Raw genomic sequence first — 21,755 nt, forward strand, 5'->3', positions numbered from 1 at the left:
AGAGATGCTTCTGTGATGTGTTTTTGTTGGGTTTAACGGGACACAATATCACTTTAAAAATAACAATTAATAAACACACCCCCCTAATTGATCACTGTATTATTGTGTGCCCTAAAAGAAGCACAGTGACTGTTAATTGATTTATGATCATCCTGCAAAAACAACAGTTTTAATGGGAAGAGCCTCTGACACCGTCATTGATGGACAGCGTCCGTCTACTTGATGGATTTCAGCTATTGGCAACAGAATAGCCAGAGGGAAGTGCTTTTGTTTCCTCTATAACAACCAATTAGGAGACTGTATTTGTCATTGGGATGGGCAATAAAACCAAAGTGGCACTGTGTTGATGACACATCATCTCTGCTGCGCGTGGCACAGAACAAAAGACTCCGAAAGAGATGATATTCGCCACAGGCCAATTGGACTTTTGTGTGTCTGGTCAATAAAACATCCCCTGGAACGGTTACTGATGGCCAGAATCTGTAGTGATTTTTTTTAACCGGTGGGAATGTGGAAGACGCACGCCATTACGGGACATATTTTTAGTCTGTTTACCTTCACTCCCTGCAGAAAGGCTGTCTGGTTTGGTGATGCCCGTGCTCTTTTTCCGCCGATGTTTCTTGCGGTTGGCGTGAGGTGATGGTGGAGGCTCGAGTTTGGGACTGGTGGCGCTGCTCATGCCAGAGGCGGAGCTAAGAGGATCCGACACGCCATTGGCTGGAGGAAAGAAAAGAGAAATGCAGTTCAGTCAACAGAGTCTTTCACCTGTGGCCATTCACAGAAACAGCTCACACTAGTCTTCAGAGTTTGACACCTCGTATGCTTTCTAAACAAGGTCGATTTCTTAAAAATGGTTAAGCTTGTTATTAAGACACTTGAGTTCATATCCATGAGAGAGAGAGAGAGAGAGAAAGAGAGGGAGAGAGAGAGAGAGAGAGAAAATTAATATTCCTTCAGCTCAGTTGCTTATTTATCAGGGATTGTCACAACGGAATGAACCGCCAACTATTCCAGCATATGTTTTACACAACGGCTGCCCTTCCAGCCGCAACCCAGCACTGGGGAACACCCATAAACTCTCATATTCATACACACCCTCATTCACTACGGCCAATTTAGCTCATCCACTTCACTTATGGTGCAGGTCTTTGGACTGTGGGGGAAACTGGAGCACCTGGAGGAAACCCACGCCAACACATGCAAACTCCACACTGAAATGCCAACTGGCCCAGCTGAGACTTAAACCAGGGGACTACTTGCTGTGCCGCCCACATCTTTTTTTAACCCAACACAATTTTTTATACTCCAAACTCGCCTACCTTCTTCATACACAAGTAAAAAGTCAAATCAATGATGTACTAAAATAAGGGAATAGTAGAAGGAGCTTTGAACCTGTCTGCATTTAAAAAAAAAATAATAAGACACATATTATTATATTATATAAAAAAAAAATATATATATATATATACGCGCGTCAGTTATAAAACGCTCACAAGACGTTAATTTGGACAACTGTGCGGATATTTTAAAGTGTTCACACAAAGACAGCATGCACAGTTTGTGATACAACAGACTTGTGCGACTCTGATACAGTACGAGTAGCAGATGTGAGGCACGCGTGAGCTGGTTATTATAATCATTGTTACCTTTACATTTGCTCGACTGTTTGCTTTATACAACTAAGAACGGAGTCCCAGTTGATGCACAGCAGTTGGAAATTTAAGCCTTAGTTTTGCCTGTAATTAACAGTGAGGCTGTTTTTGGAGTCCGAATTAGCCTGATCAATCACAGAAATCGGAAAATGACATTGCTACTATCATTTTAATATGGCATATTTAATAATGAAATCAAATGATGAGAGAAGGGTCTGACTGCAGAGTTGAACTTGCATCTTCAGGCTTGGGCACTCACGCTTCCAATGCAAGTGACGTCATTTACAATCGACACCTGCACCTGTCACATCACTTGAAATCAACAGGAATAAACCAAAAGTAAGTTTCCAGTTCGCGTTGCCAGTCACGACGTTGTGAAATATTAAGTGGCCTACTTGTGTTGTTCAACATGACAGACCCCTACGTTTAGCAACTGTAGCGCCCGTTGCCGTATGTTGCCAGAAACCACAGTGCAACGCTTAGAAAGAAAGGCACTTAAGTAAAGGTGACAGATAAGAAGTTCTTTGCAACGATCTTAATGAAATCCGTTGCCTCAGAGATTTTTCAGCCTCAGGGACAAAGTTAAATCAGCGAAGGACTTTCATGCAAGCGGACACAGGTGGCGATTATAAAAGACGTCACTTGCAGAGGAAGCACGGTTGCCTGAGCGTGCAAGTACGAGGGTGCAAGCCTGGAGGTGCAAGTGCAAAGCTGCAGCCAGACTCTATTGAATGATTATAGTATAATATTCAAGTAAATTTTTTAGTTTTATTATTATTATTTCGGGTTTTCACCTTTATTTTTGATAGGATAGTAGAGAGAATTGACAGGAAAGCATGGGGAGCAGAGAGAGGGGAAGGATTGGCATAGGACCGCAAGGCGGAATCGAACCTGGGTCGCCGCGAGCACCGGAGTGCATGTGTCGACGCACTAACCACTACACCACTGACGCCGGCATATTCAAGTTCATTTTAAGATATCTCGCGGCCCACCAGCAGAATCGCTGAGGCCCAGCGGTTGAGAATCCCTGGTTTAAAACCTATCGGTGAACAATACCATCAATTCAGACAATATTGCTAACAACACTGGTAGAAATGCGGCTCAAACCAGAACAAACAACCTCTCCCCAACATTGTCTTTAACATGTCTTAAACAATTAAACCTAAATAATTAAAACTCTAACCTAACTCCCATCTTAACAAACCATACATCAACTGAAAGATCATTAATCCACCGTGTATAAATCTCAATTTTTTTAAAAATGAACAAACAAATTTAGACAAAGAGACTGGTTTTGTGGTAAAGGGTCACATATATCCAGTATACCACCATTAAAACAACAGATTTAATGTTAAGCCAAAACCAGGTCCGATCACACATGATCAAAGATATCAAAAATTTCCCAAACATTTCACAGATCAACCATCGACATTTTCTTAATTTCAGCCCCATTTTCCCATAAGCCCTGAGAAAAACTCCGGATTTCACTTCTATTATCTTGAGGAGTAGTGGACGTTCACGTGAGTAACAGATGATGATTGGCTGTTGCCTGAGGAGCAGCCGCCACACCAGACCCCTGCGTCAGGTGATATTAACCTGCCGCTCTGTGTTTCACTGACGCCGCCTGTCACCAACAAAACCATCTTTTCTGAGCTCCATGACACTTCCACATCATTTCTGCTCGCCCTCGGGACACTATTACCCACAAACCACCCCCCCACCCTCCTGACCAGCCCAGGGGCAGAAGAAAGGCCCGGAAAAGTGGACCCCATATTGTTAGCGGCCCTCAGAAAACACAGGAGCGTCAGATGCGGGCAGCCTCCTCCATTGTCTCGGCATCAAAAGCTCATTGTAGTGTTGCGAACTCCATTCATCTCCGCAGGCCTGGGGTGCAGAGGAGTGTGTGCGCGAACGCTCTGAAACCGAAACCCGCGGAGCCAAATAACGCATATTCTAATGGCACCGCCGACCATTAGCCTGTGTAGCACATTAGACGTAATTTGGGCTTTACCTTGAGGGATCTGGAGGCCTGTGTGCTCTTTAAAGAGGGGGAAATGGAGGCGTGCGGGGGTTCAGGAGGATAAACTACAGCCACACTAGAAGATGCCATCGGCAAATACACTTTTGCTAATGTCTGACTTTAGTAGGGCTGCACAATATCAAATACACAAGATGTGTCACTTGTATGAATGGGGAAAAGTGTAACAGTCAATATGGCGAACGAAGCCCCGCCTCCTAGTACAGGAGCCGATCTGACTGACGATTTCGGTTAAGGGGCTCAGACCAGACCTGAGTTACTGGGGATTTTTTGTGATTCGAACTTTTAGAAATGAAACTAAAGAGACAGATGTTATTTAATTGTATAGGTGATTCCTAATATGAAATTGAATCGTAAGCCTGGCAAACAATTTTAGACTTTGATGTTTCCTCATTCAAACAGAATGCCGTTTCAAAGATGGTCGCAGAGTAAAATGAGTTGCCTTAAAGAGACTTTGTCAATATATCGTTTCAGCTTCGGTATCACAATGTGATCATTCGCAATGGTTGCGTTGCAGGATATGTAATGTTGAGTTTGTATTTAAATTTATTGTTTGCATGTGTATTCGAGGCCTGTGTATAATGGTTTTATAAACATTTTACAATATTTACAATACGGTTTCCTTAGGTAATGCATTTACTAACATAATAATAATTGATAATAATTCCTTACATTTATATAGCGCTTTTCTAGACACTAAGGGCTCTATTTTGACGATCCATGCGCAAAGTGCAGGGCGCAAACTCATTGAGGGTGTGCGCAAATCCACTTTTGCTATTTTAAGGAGGGAAAAATCCGCTTTGCGCCGTGGCGCATGGTCTAACAGGGTTGAGCTTATTCTCTTAATGAGTTATAGGTGTGTTTTGAGAATAAACCAATCAGAGTTTCGTCTCCCATTCTCTTTAAGAGTCAGTTGCGCCACGCCATAGCGCATATGCATTTTACATGGTGGACTTTGTAGAAAACAGTTAAACAGAGCATCTACAGCGCATCCTCATTCTTTACTTTCACTTTCACTCTCGTGGATAGGGAAGCGTGTTGTACGCACAGACATTCATTAGCATATGCATAATTATTTTGTTTGTTAAGCGCAAAGATTTGTTTCAAAACTATTTCTCAGTTCTAATTTCCAGCAAATGAACAATAATAACAAAGTGTGTTCAAAAAACTGAGTTATATCCAAATAGACATGCTGTGCCCCATATGGTCTAAAACCTGACAGGTGGGCAAATCAGAGCTTGTTTTTAATAAAACAAATATAAATATGCATATAATAATTACTGCTGCTATTATTAATAACATTATACCAAAGCAAATTGTCATAAATAAACTGAAAAAGCCCCCGAGATGAAGAAGGCATGAAAGTTTGGTTTTTATATTTATGTAGGCTAGAAAATAATAATTTTTGTAATATTTTAATCCTTTAATTCTTTTTCATTTGTAAAGATATTTGCGTATTGCTGTACACCCTGTGTGTATTAAGCAATGTGTAAGCGAGGCGCACAACTAACGCGCTCTGTGCTGGACTATAGACCTGCTTTGATCTGGTCTATTGAACCGTCTATTTAAGCTCCTTTTTTTCGACCAGAACGCCTACGGGCGCACATATGAGCGCAAATCCATTTGCTATTTAAACCTCGTGGTGTAAAATGTCAAAACGACTCTTGCGCCAAGCTGAAACTAGCAATTGCGTCGCGCCTTGCGCTGGGTGTATAATAGGGCCCTAAAAGTTCTTTACACATTGGGGGGAATCTCTTCATCCACCACCAGTGTGCAGCATCCACCTGGATGATGCAACGGCAGCCATGTTGTACCAGACCACACATCAGCTGATTGGTGGAGAGGAGACAGAGTGATGAAGCTAATTATGATATGGGGATGGTTAGGAGGCCATGATGGCCAGAGGCCAGTGGGCAAATTTGGCCAGGATGCCGGGGTTAAACCCATATTTTTTTCCGAAGGACATCCTGGTTATTTTTAATGACCACAGAGAGTTAGGACTCCGGTTTAACGTCTCATCTGAAAGGCGCCACTCACTGAGCAGTATAGACAATTTTGAGGAATGTAAACAACAACAATTGTCCTAATGTATATCCTGTTTAATGTTTTTCATTTCTATAGCTACCGAGAATCCAAAAAGGTCCACATATTGATAAATAATGTTAAGATAGCTGTTTTAATGTGAAAATAGGATCTAATTGCCACTTGTTACAGTTATGATATAGTATGAGAACAAGCAGGAAATGTTCAAGGGCAAATTACATTGTCACATTGAAATGGTCTATAGAGTACCCATCAATAAACTGGGGCATTAGGGCCCACACAGACCGCAGGTTGAGCGCCCCCTGCTGCCCTAACTAACACCACTTCCAGCAGCAGCCTAGCTTTTAGGCGCTACATTAACTAATAATAAACAATAGTTGTACAGCAATTAATAATCACGGTTCAACAATTACTAATACATAATTAAAACCCAAATTCATGCTTGTTTACATTAGTTAATGCACCATGCGTTAACATGAACGTCTGTATTTTCATTAACTAACTCGAACAAATACTGTAATCAACATATTGTTCATTGTTTGTTCGATACATTAAGTAACAGTAACTAATACAACCTTATTGTTAAGTGTTACCTAATTATTTTTTGTTTTATTATTCAATTACTGTATCTGAACACAGATAATAATGGGAAATAATAAAATACTGTTTATTTCAATTGTATATTTCTCTTTATTGTATTTATAGATTGTTTATTAGATTTTATGCAGATGTATTCTCACCCAATCACATCTTACATGATCAATTCTTTCCAAATACAGATATTCAAGTCACCCAGTATTCATAATCACAGTGAATAAATCGCAGAATAACAAAAAATTGCAATGTTAGAATTTTCCAGTATGGATCAGTCTAGACCTTAGCTTTTTTTTTTCAATGTGGTAAACCGATGCGATTTGTTGTTTTATTGATAAGACGAGGTTATTATTGAGGCGTTTAATAAGAACAGCTTGATAATGAATAAATGATGAAGCAGAGAGAATTACTCAGACGCTCGGTGGGATTTGAGCTTAATTACACATGGCAAGAGACAAATTAGCGGGGTTTTACAATTAGCCTCGTTACACAATTATGATCATTTGTGATCGATATTTGTCTTTGTTAAAGGTCTATGATAATGATTCTTACTAGTGATAATCTGTACATCTTAATGTAGATGGTTTTGTGATGATGCATAACAATATGTATTTTATTTATAAATGCAATTATACATTTATATGAATAAACACCGCTTTAAGATCAATATTATTAGCCCCTTTAAGCTATATATTTTTTCGATAGTCTACAGGACAAACCATCCTTGTACAATAACTTGCCTAATTACCCTAAATAACCTAGTTAAGCCTTTGAATGTCACTTTAATCTCTAAAGAAGTCTCTTGAAAAATATTTAGTCAAATTATATTTACTGTCATCATTGTGAAGATACCATAAATCAGTTATTGGAAATGAGTTTTTAAAACTATTGTGTTTAGAAATGTGTTAAAAAAATCAGCTCTCTGTTAAACAAAAAGTGGGGAAAAAATAAACAGGGGCGCTAATAATTCAGAGGGGCTAATAATTCAGAGGCACTAATACTTCTGACTTCAACTGTATATCTTTTCAAAATGAATATCTAAAATAATATATGTTAAAAAGACCTGATATAAATTAACATAACCAATAATATTTATTTTATATATTCATAACATTAAATAATTTTATATAAAAATCTGATTATAATATAAACATAAGAAATTATATTAAATATTAAGCAATATTAAATAATATCTTATAAAAGTATGCATATAATGAAATAAAAAAAATATTTGAATCAAATCCCAGATTTCTTACATCTATACTGGTATGTGATCTTATTTTTAATAATAATATATTAATAAATAAAAACAACCATTTAAGCGCATAGATTTACAAGTATGGATGCAAAATATATTTAAAAAAATTCATAAAATGTAATGTTTAAAATTACCTAATATAAAATGTTAAGATATAGTTAATTATTTAATTACTTTTTCTTCAGTTATTATTAATAATATTTTAATAAACAATAAAATAAATTAACAATTTGTATAAACATGCATGTTAAATACTTTTTAAAAATATATAAAAACTAAGATAATACAAGTTTAAAATGACCTGATATAAATGCAATAATTTATATCATTATAGAAATATATTTCTTTTATATATTCATATTAATAAATAGTTTTTAGATAGAAATCTGATAATATTCTTAAAAAATGAAAAATGCAATATTAAATATTAAGTAACATTAAATAATTTCTAATAAAAATATGTATATACTGAAATCAAAAAATATTTGGATCAAAATCCAGATATCTTATATCTATACTAATATGTGATATTATTTTACTAATAATATTTAATCATTAATAATAATGATTTTAAAGTGCACACGTTTCCAAATATTTGTAAAACATATTTAAAAAATTAATACAATCTAAAACAATATAAGTTTTAAATTACCTGATTAACACATAACCAATTATATTTATTTTTTATATTCACAATAATAAACATTTTTATAGAAACCTCATAATATTATAAACATAACAAATATAAAATTAAATATAAAGCAACATTAAATTATATCGTATAAAATATGTATATATTAAAATCAAAAAAATATTTGGATTAAATTTTAATAATAATACATTTTTAATAATCCTTTTTAGTGCATAGATTTACAAATATGCATGTCAAATTATTTTTAAAAAAATTATACATTCCAAAATTAAATAATTTATATTTTTAAATTAACACATACCCAATAATATTTATTTTAAGTAATCATATAATTACATTTTTTAATATAGAAATCTGATAATAATACATTAATGCAATTAATAATACATTAATAATACATTAAAAGAGAAATATTAAGTAACAGCAAATAATATATTATACAAAAGTATGTATATACTGTAATCAAAAGATATTTGGATCAAAGTACAGCTATCTTTTACCTACACTGATATGCAATATTATTTTTAATAGACAATTACACATAAATTAGAAATTAATTACACATTAGCAAATTACACATTAACTGGTGTGTGTGTGTGTGTGTGTGTTTGTGTGTATATGTGTCTGCAATTACTTTGTAAAAAGAAAAAAAGAAAAAGAAAATTGTTTTCAAAAAATAAAATTATGAATGAAATTGTCATATTTTATGTAATTTGGCTACGTTAACTAATCAATTTAAACAGCATTTCTCCGTCATAAAGAAACCTCCTCAAAAGTGCTTATATAAGTGATATCCTAGAGCCATCACTTCAGGCCTCTTTTGTCTCTGTTGATCCCGGTGTTTAGCATGAGTGCCGTTTAGCCTCTACAAAGCAGATATAGTGATACGAGCAGGCTGGAAACACGGCAGGTTGGCAGTTGATGCTTCATCACTGCCTGTGTGTCGGCCATTGATATTCATGACTTTAAGAGTCTGCTCTCCTCCCTCGTAGTGAATGGCGGAGCGGCTCCAGCTGCCACACACGTTGAGGCAGCGCCGCCAACGTCTGTTTCAATTTCTACACTGCTCTTCCCAACAGCCCCCCTGGGACCAATCATTAGCTACAGCAGACAGCTGGGGGTCGAGGACTGCGCACACACACACACATCACACACATACAGTATGCACATGTGCACACACACATACACACACACGTATGTATGTATGTATGTATGTATCTATGTATGTATGTATGTATGAATATATATTTATACAGACACACACAGACACACACACACACACACAGACACACACACACACACACACTCTCTCTCACAAAAACTAAAAGAGAAACACATGCAAACACACACACATGTACATGTCAACGTAAACACAAGCAAACACCCACACACATTTATACACACGCACATATACACAAACACGCAGTCTCTCTCTCACACACACATAAAGAAAGATCCATGCAAACACACACATACATGTGTATACGTTAACAGAAGCAAACAAACACATGGCACAGACATATGCACACACACACACTCTCTCTCTCTGCCACATAAACACACACAAAAAGAGAAACACATGCAAGACACAATTCTCTCTCTCTCTCTCACACACACACGCACGCGCACACACACACACACACACACACACACACACACACACACACACACACACACACACACACACACACACAAACACACACAAACACACACAAACACACAAACACACAAACACACACACATTTACACAGACAAGAAAGAGAAATGCATGTAAACACATACACACACAAACGTATGCATGTAAACGCACACGTACGCGCATATATATATATATATATATATATGCGGATAAAAAAATATGCTGTTTTTTATAAGTTGGCGGTTCATTCCGCGGTGATGACCCCTGATGAATAAAGGGACTGAGCTGAAGAAAAATGAATGAATATCAAGATAATAAATAAGAGTAAATTTTCAATAAGCATGGTTAAAGTGCTATTTTAATGCTATTTAGTGTTATTCAATTATCATTGATATTATTTTTCCATCACAGATTTATTTTAAATGTGGAAATAATGTTCAATAACTGTTGTTAGACTCTTCCATGACATTATTTTCATCAGACAAGATTCAGTTCTTTCCTGAAGGGTTGCAGCTAAAAGGGCATCCCCTGTGTGAAACTGGATAAGTTGGCGGTTCATTCCAGTGTGGTGAACCCTGATTAATAAAGGGATTAAGCCGAAAATAGAATGAATGAATGAAGATTAAATTCATAAATATCCAATAGGTCAGTTTTAACATCGCTGACCTGCTCTTCTCTCAACAAGAGCCAACAATGTCAAAATGGTTGAAAATTTCCCCCTAATACCTTTCACCTCAGTGTGGTCTCAAGTAAAACTATTTAAATTGGTGGTAAAAAAACTTGCTTAAAAACTTAAGACGCCTGAGGTCAGGTACTTGAAGTCTGAGAGACCTGAATCCATTTCCTAATCTGAGCTCTTCATTTAGCAGCTGGAAATAAGGTGGTCAGCTAACCTGCGATTAGCTGAAAAACGCCACTTTACGTCAGGCATTCTGCAGGCGAGAGCAGTGGGTGAGCTCCGGAAGATTGGAGGGTGTGAACAAAGAACATTAACTCATTTCTTAATAGCTCTCCATTTTTTTTTCCTCCAGCCGTACGTGAGGAGAAACTGCCACTGGCTAATTCGAGAGCTAGCGGGTGCGGACGCTAATTTTGCGACGAAGCTGACGACGCCCCCCTCCCACCTCTCCAACCCCTCGACACGGCAGCCGAGTGAGCAAACCCCCGTCCGTAATCAATGGCAATGGCTGCAATTAATGATGAAAAAAGTGTGCCGAACACAATCACTACTTCCTTCTTATTATTGTCAATTAGAGAGCGCTAATCAAGGCATGGGCAGGCACACGCCGCTGCTCTCTCCAAACGAAATGTCAAACTTCATTACAGCCAAGAGCGGGGAATCAAACTCCCTGCGCTGGCTGCCTCCTCCAGCTCCGCAGGGGAGAAGTCTTCTCCGCCCGTAATGACGGCAGACTTCAGATTAGCGCTAGGCTACCTCAGCTGCTGCACGCTAATCTACAGGCAGAGTGAGTGGGGTCTAAGAGCAGATCATTTGGTTATTGTAATCATTTTATTTACATGAGGATGATATCTGCGTAAAAATGATCAACAAAAAAATAATTGCACTAGCAATCAATCAGAAAACATCTGAAAATTAAAATAGTGGTATTAAAATAGTGGAGGAAACAAAAACATGTAGGGGACTTTTGTAAACACTCAAAAACAACCAATAAAAGCAAACGCAAACATTATAAGCATAACAGAGTAAGAAAGCCAGCTAGCAATGCCACAGAAACCAGTAAGAACAACTTAGAATCTGCATAGCAACTAGGGTTGGGTCCTGAAACCCGGTGCCATTATAGCACTAGTACCTTTGTAACAGGTATGTACTAGACCGAATCAACATATGAATTTTGGTGCCTCATTTCGGTGCCACTGGTGCTGCAAAAAGGACGCAAGAAGCATCAAGGAATGCAAAGGCACACACATTAGCTCCTTTAGCCCACATTAGGCAATTTTCCGTAAAGGTTGTATGTGTGATCAGGTCCTTTTTGAAAATACCGGTAAATTCGTTCTGGCTATTTTCCGGAAAGAGAAGTTGTAACATTACCGGCAATTTGCCGGAATGCTGCGCTGTGTGAATGCAGAAGGAAGATTGCCGTAATAAGCGCGTGCACGTCCAAAACGTGCTGACGTGAGACGTCTGCTTTAGCCAATCACAACAGTCAGACGCATTTACGTCCGCGCGGTTTGTGAGAATAAAAGCCTTTGAATATTTTTCCAGACACATTTAGCTGCTAGAAGTTAGTCAGATCACGTTTATATGTTCTTCTTAATGCCAACTGTGTAAATAATCATCGATGAGATGCTTATGATAAGCCGTTGTTTGTTTACCTTCAAGCTTTGCGTGTGCCTGTGAAACAGTCTGTGAGCGCCTGCACACGCACATATTATGAACATCTCGACATGCGAAAGTGATCCTGCGAAAGTTGTTCACAATATTGATCATCCACAGAGTTTGTAATATAGTCAAATGTTTACAAATACAAGCGCAGCCGTTTAAAGCTTATTTGTAGTGAATGATGTCAGAATTTACCGGTATTTTGGAATGGATGTGTGAATGCTCTTTTCCGGAAAATTTCCGTAACGTCCTCGCCTGTGTGAACAGCGCTTTTTTGAATTTACAGGTAAAGTCGTTCCGGAAATTTTCCAGATATTTACCGGTATCACTGTGTGTAAGAGGCTATTGTCACACCATCTCTAAACATTTAATTCTAAACAACTTTGAGGAATACGGGCTGTTTCTCAATATGCGTTCTTTTCTGTACTTGCGTTCTTGTGTCCTCGTGAAACGTCATCAACCGTCGCCAAAGTACTGTTCCAATTCAAAGTTCATCAACTGTCAGATTCAATGAGTACGTACATGGACACCAATGCTCCGATTTTAAAATGATTAAGGGTGCTTTCACACCTGCCGTATTTAGTTCTATTGAATCGCACTAGAGTTCGTTTCCCCTTTTGGTACGGTTCGTTTGGGCAGGTGAGAATGCAGCAATCGTACTCGAGTGCGCACCAAAAGCGGACCAAATAACCGTACCGAGACCTGTTTGAAGAGGTGGTCTCGGTACGCTTTCAAACGAACCCTGGAGCGGTTCGTTTGTGGTGAGAATATGATCCGTACTAAAACAGATCCAACCGCAAAAATTACTGCGAATTTGGACTAATTCAGCTGCCGATGACCAATGCGCTGTGCATTATGGGATATGGAGGAAAAATATTTGTTGACAGCGCTTTACCAACAGTGAGAGAGAGAGAGAGAGAGGAAAACATTACCTGATGGATCGTTGGTAATATTTCCGCAAGATGACCATGTCGCAGTTTAGCTAAATTAATTCACGTCTCCTGTGACAAGCGATGCATTAAACACTGTTTTCCAGCCGCGGCCGCGCTTCATTTTCGTGATGTATAGTTTGTTTAAAGCAGGGATACAATCAGCCAGCGCAGCGGTCCCTCCAGAGTAAAAGTTTTTGTTTACCTGTGGAAGTTCACTGGCATTTTCCCGCACGTGAATTCTGACCAATCAATAAGCAGTTTAGGAAATATGTTCAACAACATCTGGCCAATGAGAGATGTGGATTTTGTCAGATGACTGCATTTTGGTTCGTTTCAACTGGTTCGGACCAAAGCCAGCAGTGTGGTGTGAAAACGACCCAAAGACGGCAAAAAATGCAAAAATGTATAATTTATTACCCTTGGTCCGGACCAAATGAAGCGAACTACAGATGTGAAAGCACCCTAAGACAATACTCTGATTAGGAGTCTAGAGTACCATGTAAACAGTGATTTTGATTACCTTAAAGGACCACAGACACCTGCGTAACGAAATGCTGAGGTTTTTTCTTTCCTTTCAAAGTGCGTTATCAAATTCTATTAAAGGAGCACTCTTCCACCAGTCCTTAATTAATGCTCACATCAAATACTTGTTTGTCATGGGGCCATTAATGAAATGTTCCTGAATGAAGTAAAACAGTTATAGGTTAAAAGTCGAAAAATTTAAAATGAAACACCCGAAATTACATGAAACTCTGGAGGAAAGATGGATTGCGTGGTGACGCAATGACGTTAATCGATTTATGTACTATAACACGTAAGATGGGATCATGAAATAAACATTCAAAAAGCAACTCGTAAAAACACCTTAATCATATTGTCTTATTCAGATTAAGGCAAATTATTAGATTACTGATAACCATGTAGTCCAGGGGTGGCCAACCCTGTTCCTGGAGAGCCACCTTCCTGCAGCTTTCAGTTGCAACCCATATTAAACACACCTACCTGTAATTATCACATGGTGTTAAGGTCCTAATTAATTGGTTCAGGTGTGTTTGATATGGGTAGCAACTGAAATCTGCAGGAAGGTGGCTCTCCAGGAACAGGGTTGACCACCCCTGAGTCACAAGCCCCAACCCTAGAAACAAGGAGTTCAGTATTTTGATGACAGCCTTTCCACAGGTTAGTAGAAAGCTAATGTAATTTTATAATGCAAATCTTAAATTCATGCTAACCACCAAATGATCAAAGGAAATATATTAATGCAATTTAAATATATAAAATATGAATTGATGTTTACTTTAAACTTTAATTATTTTGCTCTATTAAAATATATATATATTTTTTAGACTTTGTTAAATAAAACATTTTTCTAGAGTCACCCACCATAATTTTGTGGCTCAGAAGTATCGGTTCAGGCATCGTTTTTGCACCGGTACCCTTTTAAAAGTATTGATTTAGCACCGGTATCGAAATAACCCCAAACAATACCCAACCCTAATAGCAACATGCCACAAACCAATCAGAGCAAATGTGGAAATTAAGCTTCTACACAAAACACTTTCAACAGTGTAAAGGGCCGATCACACCAAATGCACTTTTTGCGCAGAGAGACGCCTTTTTTCAAAGATTTACTAACGGCCACAAGTATTGTGCGCGCTATTTATGTGTCCTGCGTGCCTCACGTTTTTGCTGTTGCGTGCTGTGCACTCGCAGTTGAAAAAAAAACGTAAACTCTGAGTGGAAAAAGTGTGTGACATCAGCAGCGTGTTTTTCATTCTCCAATCAAATGAAAGCAGAGGCGGGGTTTTCCAGTGCCTAGCGACATAAAAAAAGCAAACCACACTTGTTTTTTTCTCGTCAACTAAAAAGGCAGTGCGGTGCGCCTGGGGTTTTTTGAATGTAAAAGCACGCTCGGTGTGATTGGCCCACAGAAACCAATAAGAACACCTTAGTATCTGCATAGCAACATGCCACAAACCAATCAGGCACCCTGCGCACCTTGTGTTTTAACTGTCTGCTGCGCCTCCCGTTTTGCCATTTCCTGCCGTGCACTCTCAGTTGAAAAAATTCAACACTAAACAGAAAACCGTTTCATGTCAGTTGCATCTTCGAGAACATTAAAATACCTTAGCAATCACCCAGGACACCCTAGCAACACCCTGGGTGTGGCTACTACCCAGAACATCTTAGCAACACCTTATCAATCACACTATTTAGCAGAACTCCCCAGTAACCACCCAGAATATTCTATCAACTCAACTGCAGTGATCAGAGTAAAAACTACCCAGCGACCACCTAGCACAAATTAGCAACACCCTAGCAACCACAAACTACACCCAGGCAACCACCAAGAACATCCAAATATCTTAGCAATCACCTAGAAAACCCTAGCGACATCCTACTTATCAGAACACCCTAGTAACCACCAAGTACACCCTGGCAACTGCTTAGAACACATTAGTAACACACTAGCAACCACCCAGAACACCCTAGTAACCACCAAGTACACCCTGGCAACACCTAAAAACATCCAAATACGTTAGCAATCACTAAGAAAACCCTAGAAACACCCTAGTAACCACCAAGTACACCCTGGCAACCACCCAGAACATCCAGATACCTTAGCAACCACCCAGAACACCCTAGCAACATCCTACTTACCAGAACACCCTAGTAACCACCAAGTACACCCTGGCACCCACCCAGGATACATTAGAAGCACCCTAGCAACCACCTTGAACACATTAGTAGCCACCAAGTACACCCTGGCAACCACCCAGAACATCCATATACCTTAGCAATCACTCAGAACACCCTAGCAACATGCTACTTACCAGAACACCCTAGCAACCACCAAGTACACCCTGGCAACCACTCAGTACACCCTAGACAGTGCATTTTTGTTCTCTATAACCCAAAACACTAGCTAAGCAAACTAGTCAATTAAGACATGTTCGATACTTGGTGAGAATACAATTACACCCAGCCACTCTAATCTTGGAAGGGATATTTAACATAAGCGGCACAGATATAACTAAGAGAAGAGAGCGGATTTAATCAAACGCATCAGTATTCAGAGGCTGCAGCGATGTGGAGCTCTCCTGATCCAGCACAGCCTTATAAATGAGAACAACACTTACATCATATGGAAATAGTTACTGTGTTGAGATGCATGTGATTATTTGAGGATATTATCAATCTACTCTTGCTCATCTCAACCGCTCTGATCTGTTGCTTGACCTTCAACCCCTCCACAAGGATAATGGCAAGACTGGGGCTCACTTAAGACAGCTAAATAGACACCTAACATGTGAATCTGCACAAAACAATCCTGATGATAAACGCATTCAGGATGTTCCAAACCTGTATCACATTATTTTTCCCATGGAAGACAATATATATATATATATATATATATATATATATATATATATATATATATATATATATATATATATATATATATATATATATATATATATATATATATATATATATATATATATTTTTTTTTTTTTTTTTTTTTTTTTTTAACCCCAAACAATGAACACCAAAGAAGTCCAATAATCGGTAACAATACTCTGATGTCCTCAAATCAGCACATTGGAATATTTCCTGGAGGGTTGCTTGACTCTAGACAGTACTGATGCTGAAAATCCAGTTTTAAATCAATGCAATGCATTTTATTTATGATCATTTTTAAATTGGAATAACATTTTCTGATATTACCGTTTTTACTGTATCAATAAATGCAGCCTTGATGAGCACTGGAGTCTTAAAATTATAGATTATATTATAGATTATATGAAGAGTATCTGAAGAGTTCAGATGTAAAAACCTCTAATGCCATCTCAAATGTTCTCCTTCTGTGTTTATATTCAGTTATTTCACTTTAAAAGCAATAGAAAGAACTTATTCGTCCATATAAAAGTAAAATTTTTGACCCTACAAGTTGGAAAAAATGCTAATTTTAAGGTTTTTTTCATTTAAACTCTTCATAAATTCTATAATGATATTAAATAATAATAATAATAATAATAATAATAATAACAACAATAATAATAATAATAACAATAATACCTATTATTATTATAAATAATAATAATTATAAAACAACAAGAATAATAATAATTATTATTCTTATTATTATTAATATTACTGTCATTTAATGTTTAGTTAAAATGAATTTTAAAAACATAATTAATCATAATTGCATTTAATTGCTTTTGGATATTTTTATTTTAGTTTTATTGTTTTGTTTAATTTATTTATTATTACTTTTTATAATCAGCACAGAATTAGCAATTTAACGGTCATAATTTTTAAAGTAATTAGTCACTTATTAGTATCTAATATTAAAATCAGTATAAATATTGGACAAGGAAAATTTTCTGGTACGGACCTGCCGATACAGATGTTTGCCAGTTGCATTTTTCTTTTTAAGAACTGTAATTGACAGCATGATGGCAGACAAAAATATACTTTTACTGCATTTTTCCCTAATAAAACCATAATTAATTACAGAATTATTCATATTAAAAAATAAAATAAATACCAAAAAAAAATTCCCAAACTGCAACCCCCACCCCCACACCCCAAAAAAAAAATTCTCTTTGGTTTTTCAATTTCACAAAAGTGAAATATGCATGATTACATATGCTTACGAAATATGTGTCAATTAATAACTATGTATAATTTTGTAATATATAGATCATGGGTCTCAAACTGGATTCCTAGAGGGCGGCAGCTCTGCACAGTTTTGCTTCAACCCTAATCAAACACAGCTGATCCAAATAATCAAGGTGTTCAAGACTACTATAGACTATTGACAAGGTGAAATTTGGAGGTAGTTAGAGCTTAAATCTGCAGAGCTGTAGCCCTCCAGGAACTGAGTTTGAGACCACTGATATACTGTAGATACCTATTGTCTGATATTTTTAGTCTTGTTCTGGTAAAACTCTTGCTGAAAACCAAAACATGACCGAGGATGCGAGAGAAAAAAAAGGACAATTCTGGCCTTTGACCAGTCGATCAGTGAATCTCTACAATCTACTTCCAGGGCTAGCATAATCTAGATAGCCTGCTGTGCATGATGTAGATAGATTTTGGTAGCCACATGTAACAATTTTGCCAAGTAAGATCCTGGTTTAACATCTATGTCGATCCTGGAACATCATTTGTGTTTGAAAATATAATCCTTACCTATTCCCTACCCCTAAACCCAACCATAACTGTTAATTATTCCCCAAATCAGAGGGGAATAATAGATGGGTAACAATCATATAGAAGTGCATAAACCTAACCGTAAGCCTAAACCAAACACAAACTGTAAACGTATCCCTTAATTCTGATTGGCTGATTGAAATGTTGTTCCAGGATCATCATAGATGGTTATTCAGGAACATGTCCTGCTTGGTGAAATCAGGTTGGCGTTTGGTAGCCCGACTGAAAAAACAATAGCCCCGAGACTTCGGGTTACCGGGTTTTGCGAACCCTGACTTCAGTTTACTTCCACACAAACATTCCAAAAAACAACAACAAAACCTGCTGAAACCTTAGATGCAACAAATGAGATTTGCTCTAGGTGCGCGCATCCTAAAGATCTCTGATATAAAACTCTATTATCTCCATTATGACCTGTAAAGCTATAATACTCTCAGTAAACGCGAGAAGCGAGAGGCTGATGGGTAACAGGTCATAGAGAAAACACATCCAGCAAATCCTGATGCAGCTAAAAGTACGCGTGCTTGTGTGTGACAATAACTATTTTACACCAGGGCCTAATGAAGTGCTTTGACGCGCGCGCACACAAATATGCAGCTCATTCCTTGGCTACGGCCGCTTTGAGTAATTCTGCTTTAGGATGTGGAGCTGATGGGTGCAGACGGGGGGCCGATGGCGGAGCGGGGCTGAAATTGATTGTTCGACAAGCGGAGACGAGTGGTGAAGGGCGAGTGTCGCGCAGCGTCGTGTTCTGTCTGCGACACCGCGGGGCCACACGGCGGGGCCTCCATTTTGCTCGTAAAGAGCGCTCTTTAAACTAGCGGGGCCCCTGGGACCCTAACAGAAGGAGGGGGGAGGAGAGAGAGAGAGAGAGAGGGTGAGAGACCAAAACAGAGAGGGTGAGAGAGCGAGGGTGGGTGGGGGGAGAAACAGAGCAGCCGCTAATGAGAACGACGAGTGCGCAAACATGCATGGAAATGACTGTTATTCTGTTGATGTGCATTTAAGTGCTTTTTTACTGCCAGCCGACAAAGAGAGGGAAATAACCAGTGATGAATGTTGTCCCCGTAAAGCATTCATTTTCCAACGCGGGAGGGGAAAAAAAGAAGCGGTGAAGATGGGGAGGGGTGGGGGGGTTGATACGCCCGGCAAATATATTATTTGACTTCACTGAAGTGCACTGACAGGATGAAGAGAGCGAGAGTGAGAAAGATAGAGAGGTAAAATGGAGAGACTATTTGGGTGGGCATCGTTGCAGTTTTTGGCAGGACCGGAGTTACGATCAAAGCCAAAGTTACCAAATTATACTGATTAGCAATTGGCTTGTTAACTACACAACCACTGATGCAAGCAATAAACTGTAGTGCTTAGTAGGATTGTCAAAAGTATCGAGTACGGTACCAACTGGTACAGGAATTTTAAAAACGTAACATTTGAGTGTGTGCTTAAACAATGCTGATTGGCTGCTGTGTTCACATTCTCAACAGAAATGACTGCGATTGGTCGTGAAGGTCATCAGTTCACCACTCATTACCAAATGCAAACACAACCACTGATACAAGCAATAAACTGAAGTGCTTAGTAAGGGTGTCAAAAGTATCGAGTTTGGTACTAATTAGTACAGAAATTTTAAAAACGTAACATTTGATCGCTTACTTAAACATCGGTGATTGGCAATTGTGTTCACATGCTCAACCGAAATGACTGGAATTGGCCATTAAGGTCATCACTCTTCACCAAATGCAAACACAACCACTGATACAAGCAATAAACTGTAGTGCTTAGTAAGGGTGTCAAAAGTATCGAGTTTGGTACCAATTGGTACAGGAATTTTAAAAACGTAACATTTAAGTGTGTACTTAAACAATGCTGATTGAGAATTGTTTAAGTGCTCAACAGAAATGACTGTAACTGTCCATTAAGGTCATCGCTCTTCACCAAATGCAAACACAACCACTGCTATAAGCAATAAACTGTAGTGCTTAGTAAGGTTGTCAAAAGTATCGAGTTCAGTACCAATAGGTACAGGAATTTAAAAAACATTACATTTAAGTGCTTATTTAAACACCACTGATTGGCAATTGTGCTCACATGCTCAACAGAAATGACTGTGATTGGCTGTGAAGATCATCGGTTCACTGTTCTTCACCAATGTTCATCAAATGTACAACCACTGATACAAAAGTATCGAGTTTGGTATCAATTAGTACAGAAATTTTAAAAACGTAACATTTGAGCGCTTACTTAAACATTGGCAATTGTGTTCACATACTCAACCGAAATGACTGGGATTGGCCATTAAGTCATCACTCTTCACCAAATGCAAACACAAGCACTGTTATAAGCAATAAACTGTAGTGCTTATGAGGGTTGTCAAAAGTATCGAGTTTGGTATCGAGTTAAGTACCGATCAATACTGAAGTTTTAAAAACAATAATTTCCCACTAACATTTGAGCGCTTACTTAAACACCATTGATAGGCCATTGTGTTCACATGCTCAACTAAAATGGCTAAGATCAGCTGTGAAGGTCATCAGTTCACCGCTCTTCACTGATGTTCACCAAATGTACAACCATTGATACAAGCAATAAACTGTAGTGCTTATTAGGGTTGTCAAAAGTATCGAGTTCAGTACCAAACGGTACTGAAATTTTAAAAACATTAATTTCTCACTAATATTTCAGTCCTTACTTAGACAGCACTGATTGGCCATTGTGTTTATGTGCTCAACAGAAATTACAGTAATTGGCCGTAAAGGTCATCGGTTCACCGCTGTTCACCAAATGCACAACCACTGATACAAGCAATAAACTGTAGTGCTTAGTAGGGTTGTCAAAAGTATCGAGTATGATACCAATCAGTACTGAAGTTTTAAAAACAATAATTTCCCAACTAACATTTGACCACTTACATAAACACCATTGATAGGCCATTGTGTTCACGTTCTTAACAGAAATGACTGTAATCGGCTGTGAAGGTCTTCAGTTTAGCGCTCTTTACTGATGTTCATCAAATGCACAACCACTGATACAAGCAATAAACTGCAGTTCTTAGTAGAGGAGTCAAAAGTATCAAGTTCAGCACCAACTGGTGCAGGAATTTTAAAAATGTAACATTTGAGCATGTTATTAAACACAGCTGATTGGCCATTGTCTTTACATGCTCAACAGAAATGACTGTGATTGGCCGTGAAGGTCATCTGTTCACCACTCTTCACCGATGATCACCAAATGCACAACCACAGATACAAGCAATAAACTGTAGTGCTTAGTAAGATTGTCAAAAGTATCAAGTACAGTACCAATCGGTATTGAAGTTTTAAAAACATGCATTTCCGGCAAACATTTGGGTGCTTATTTAAACACCACTATTGGCAATTGTG

The 21,755-nt window shown here is 38.1% G+C and overlaps 1 protein-coding gene across 1 annotated transcript in view; it reads right to left on the bottom strand.

The window, feature by feature from the left end:
* Positions 1–21,755, bottom strand: part of agap3 (ArfGAP with GTPase domain, ankyrin repeat and PH domain 3) — a gene marked incomplete in the record, with an annotated part of 350,962 nt that overhangs the window by 71,844 nt on the left and 257,363 nt on the right. The window contains 1 exon segment of the mRNA NM_001440741.1: positions 556–717. Within this exon segment, the coding sequence (NP_001427670.1) occupies positions 556–717 (162 nt within the window).

This window comes from Danio rerio, chromosome 24 (genome assembly GCF_052040795.2).
Source record: "Danio rerio strain M-AB ecotype USA chromosome 24, GRCz13ab, whole genome shotgun sequence".
Taxonomy (NCBI): domain Eukaryota; kingdom Metazoa; phylum Chordata; class Actinopteri; order Cypriniformes; family Danionidae; genus Danio; species Danio rerio.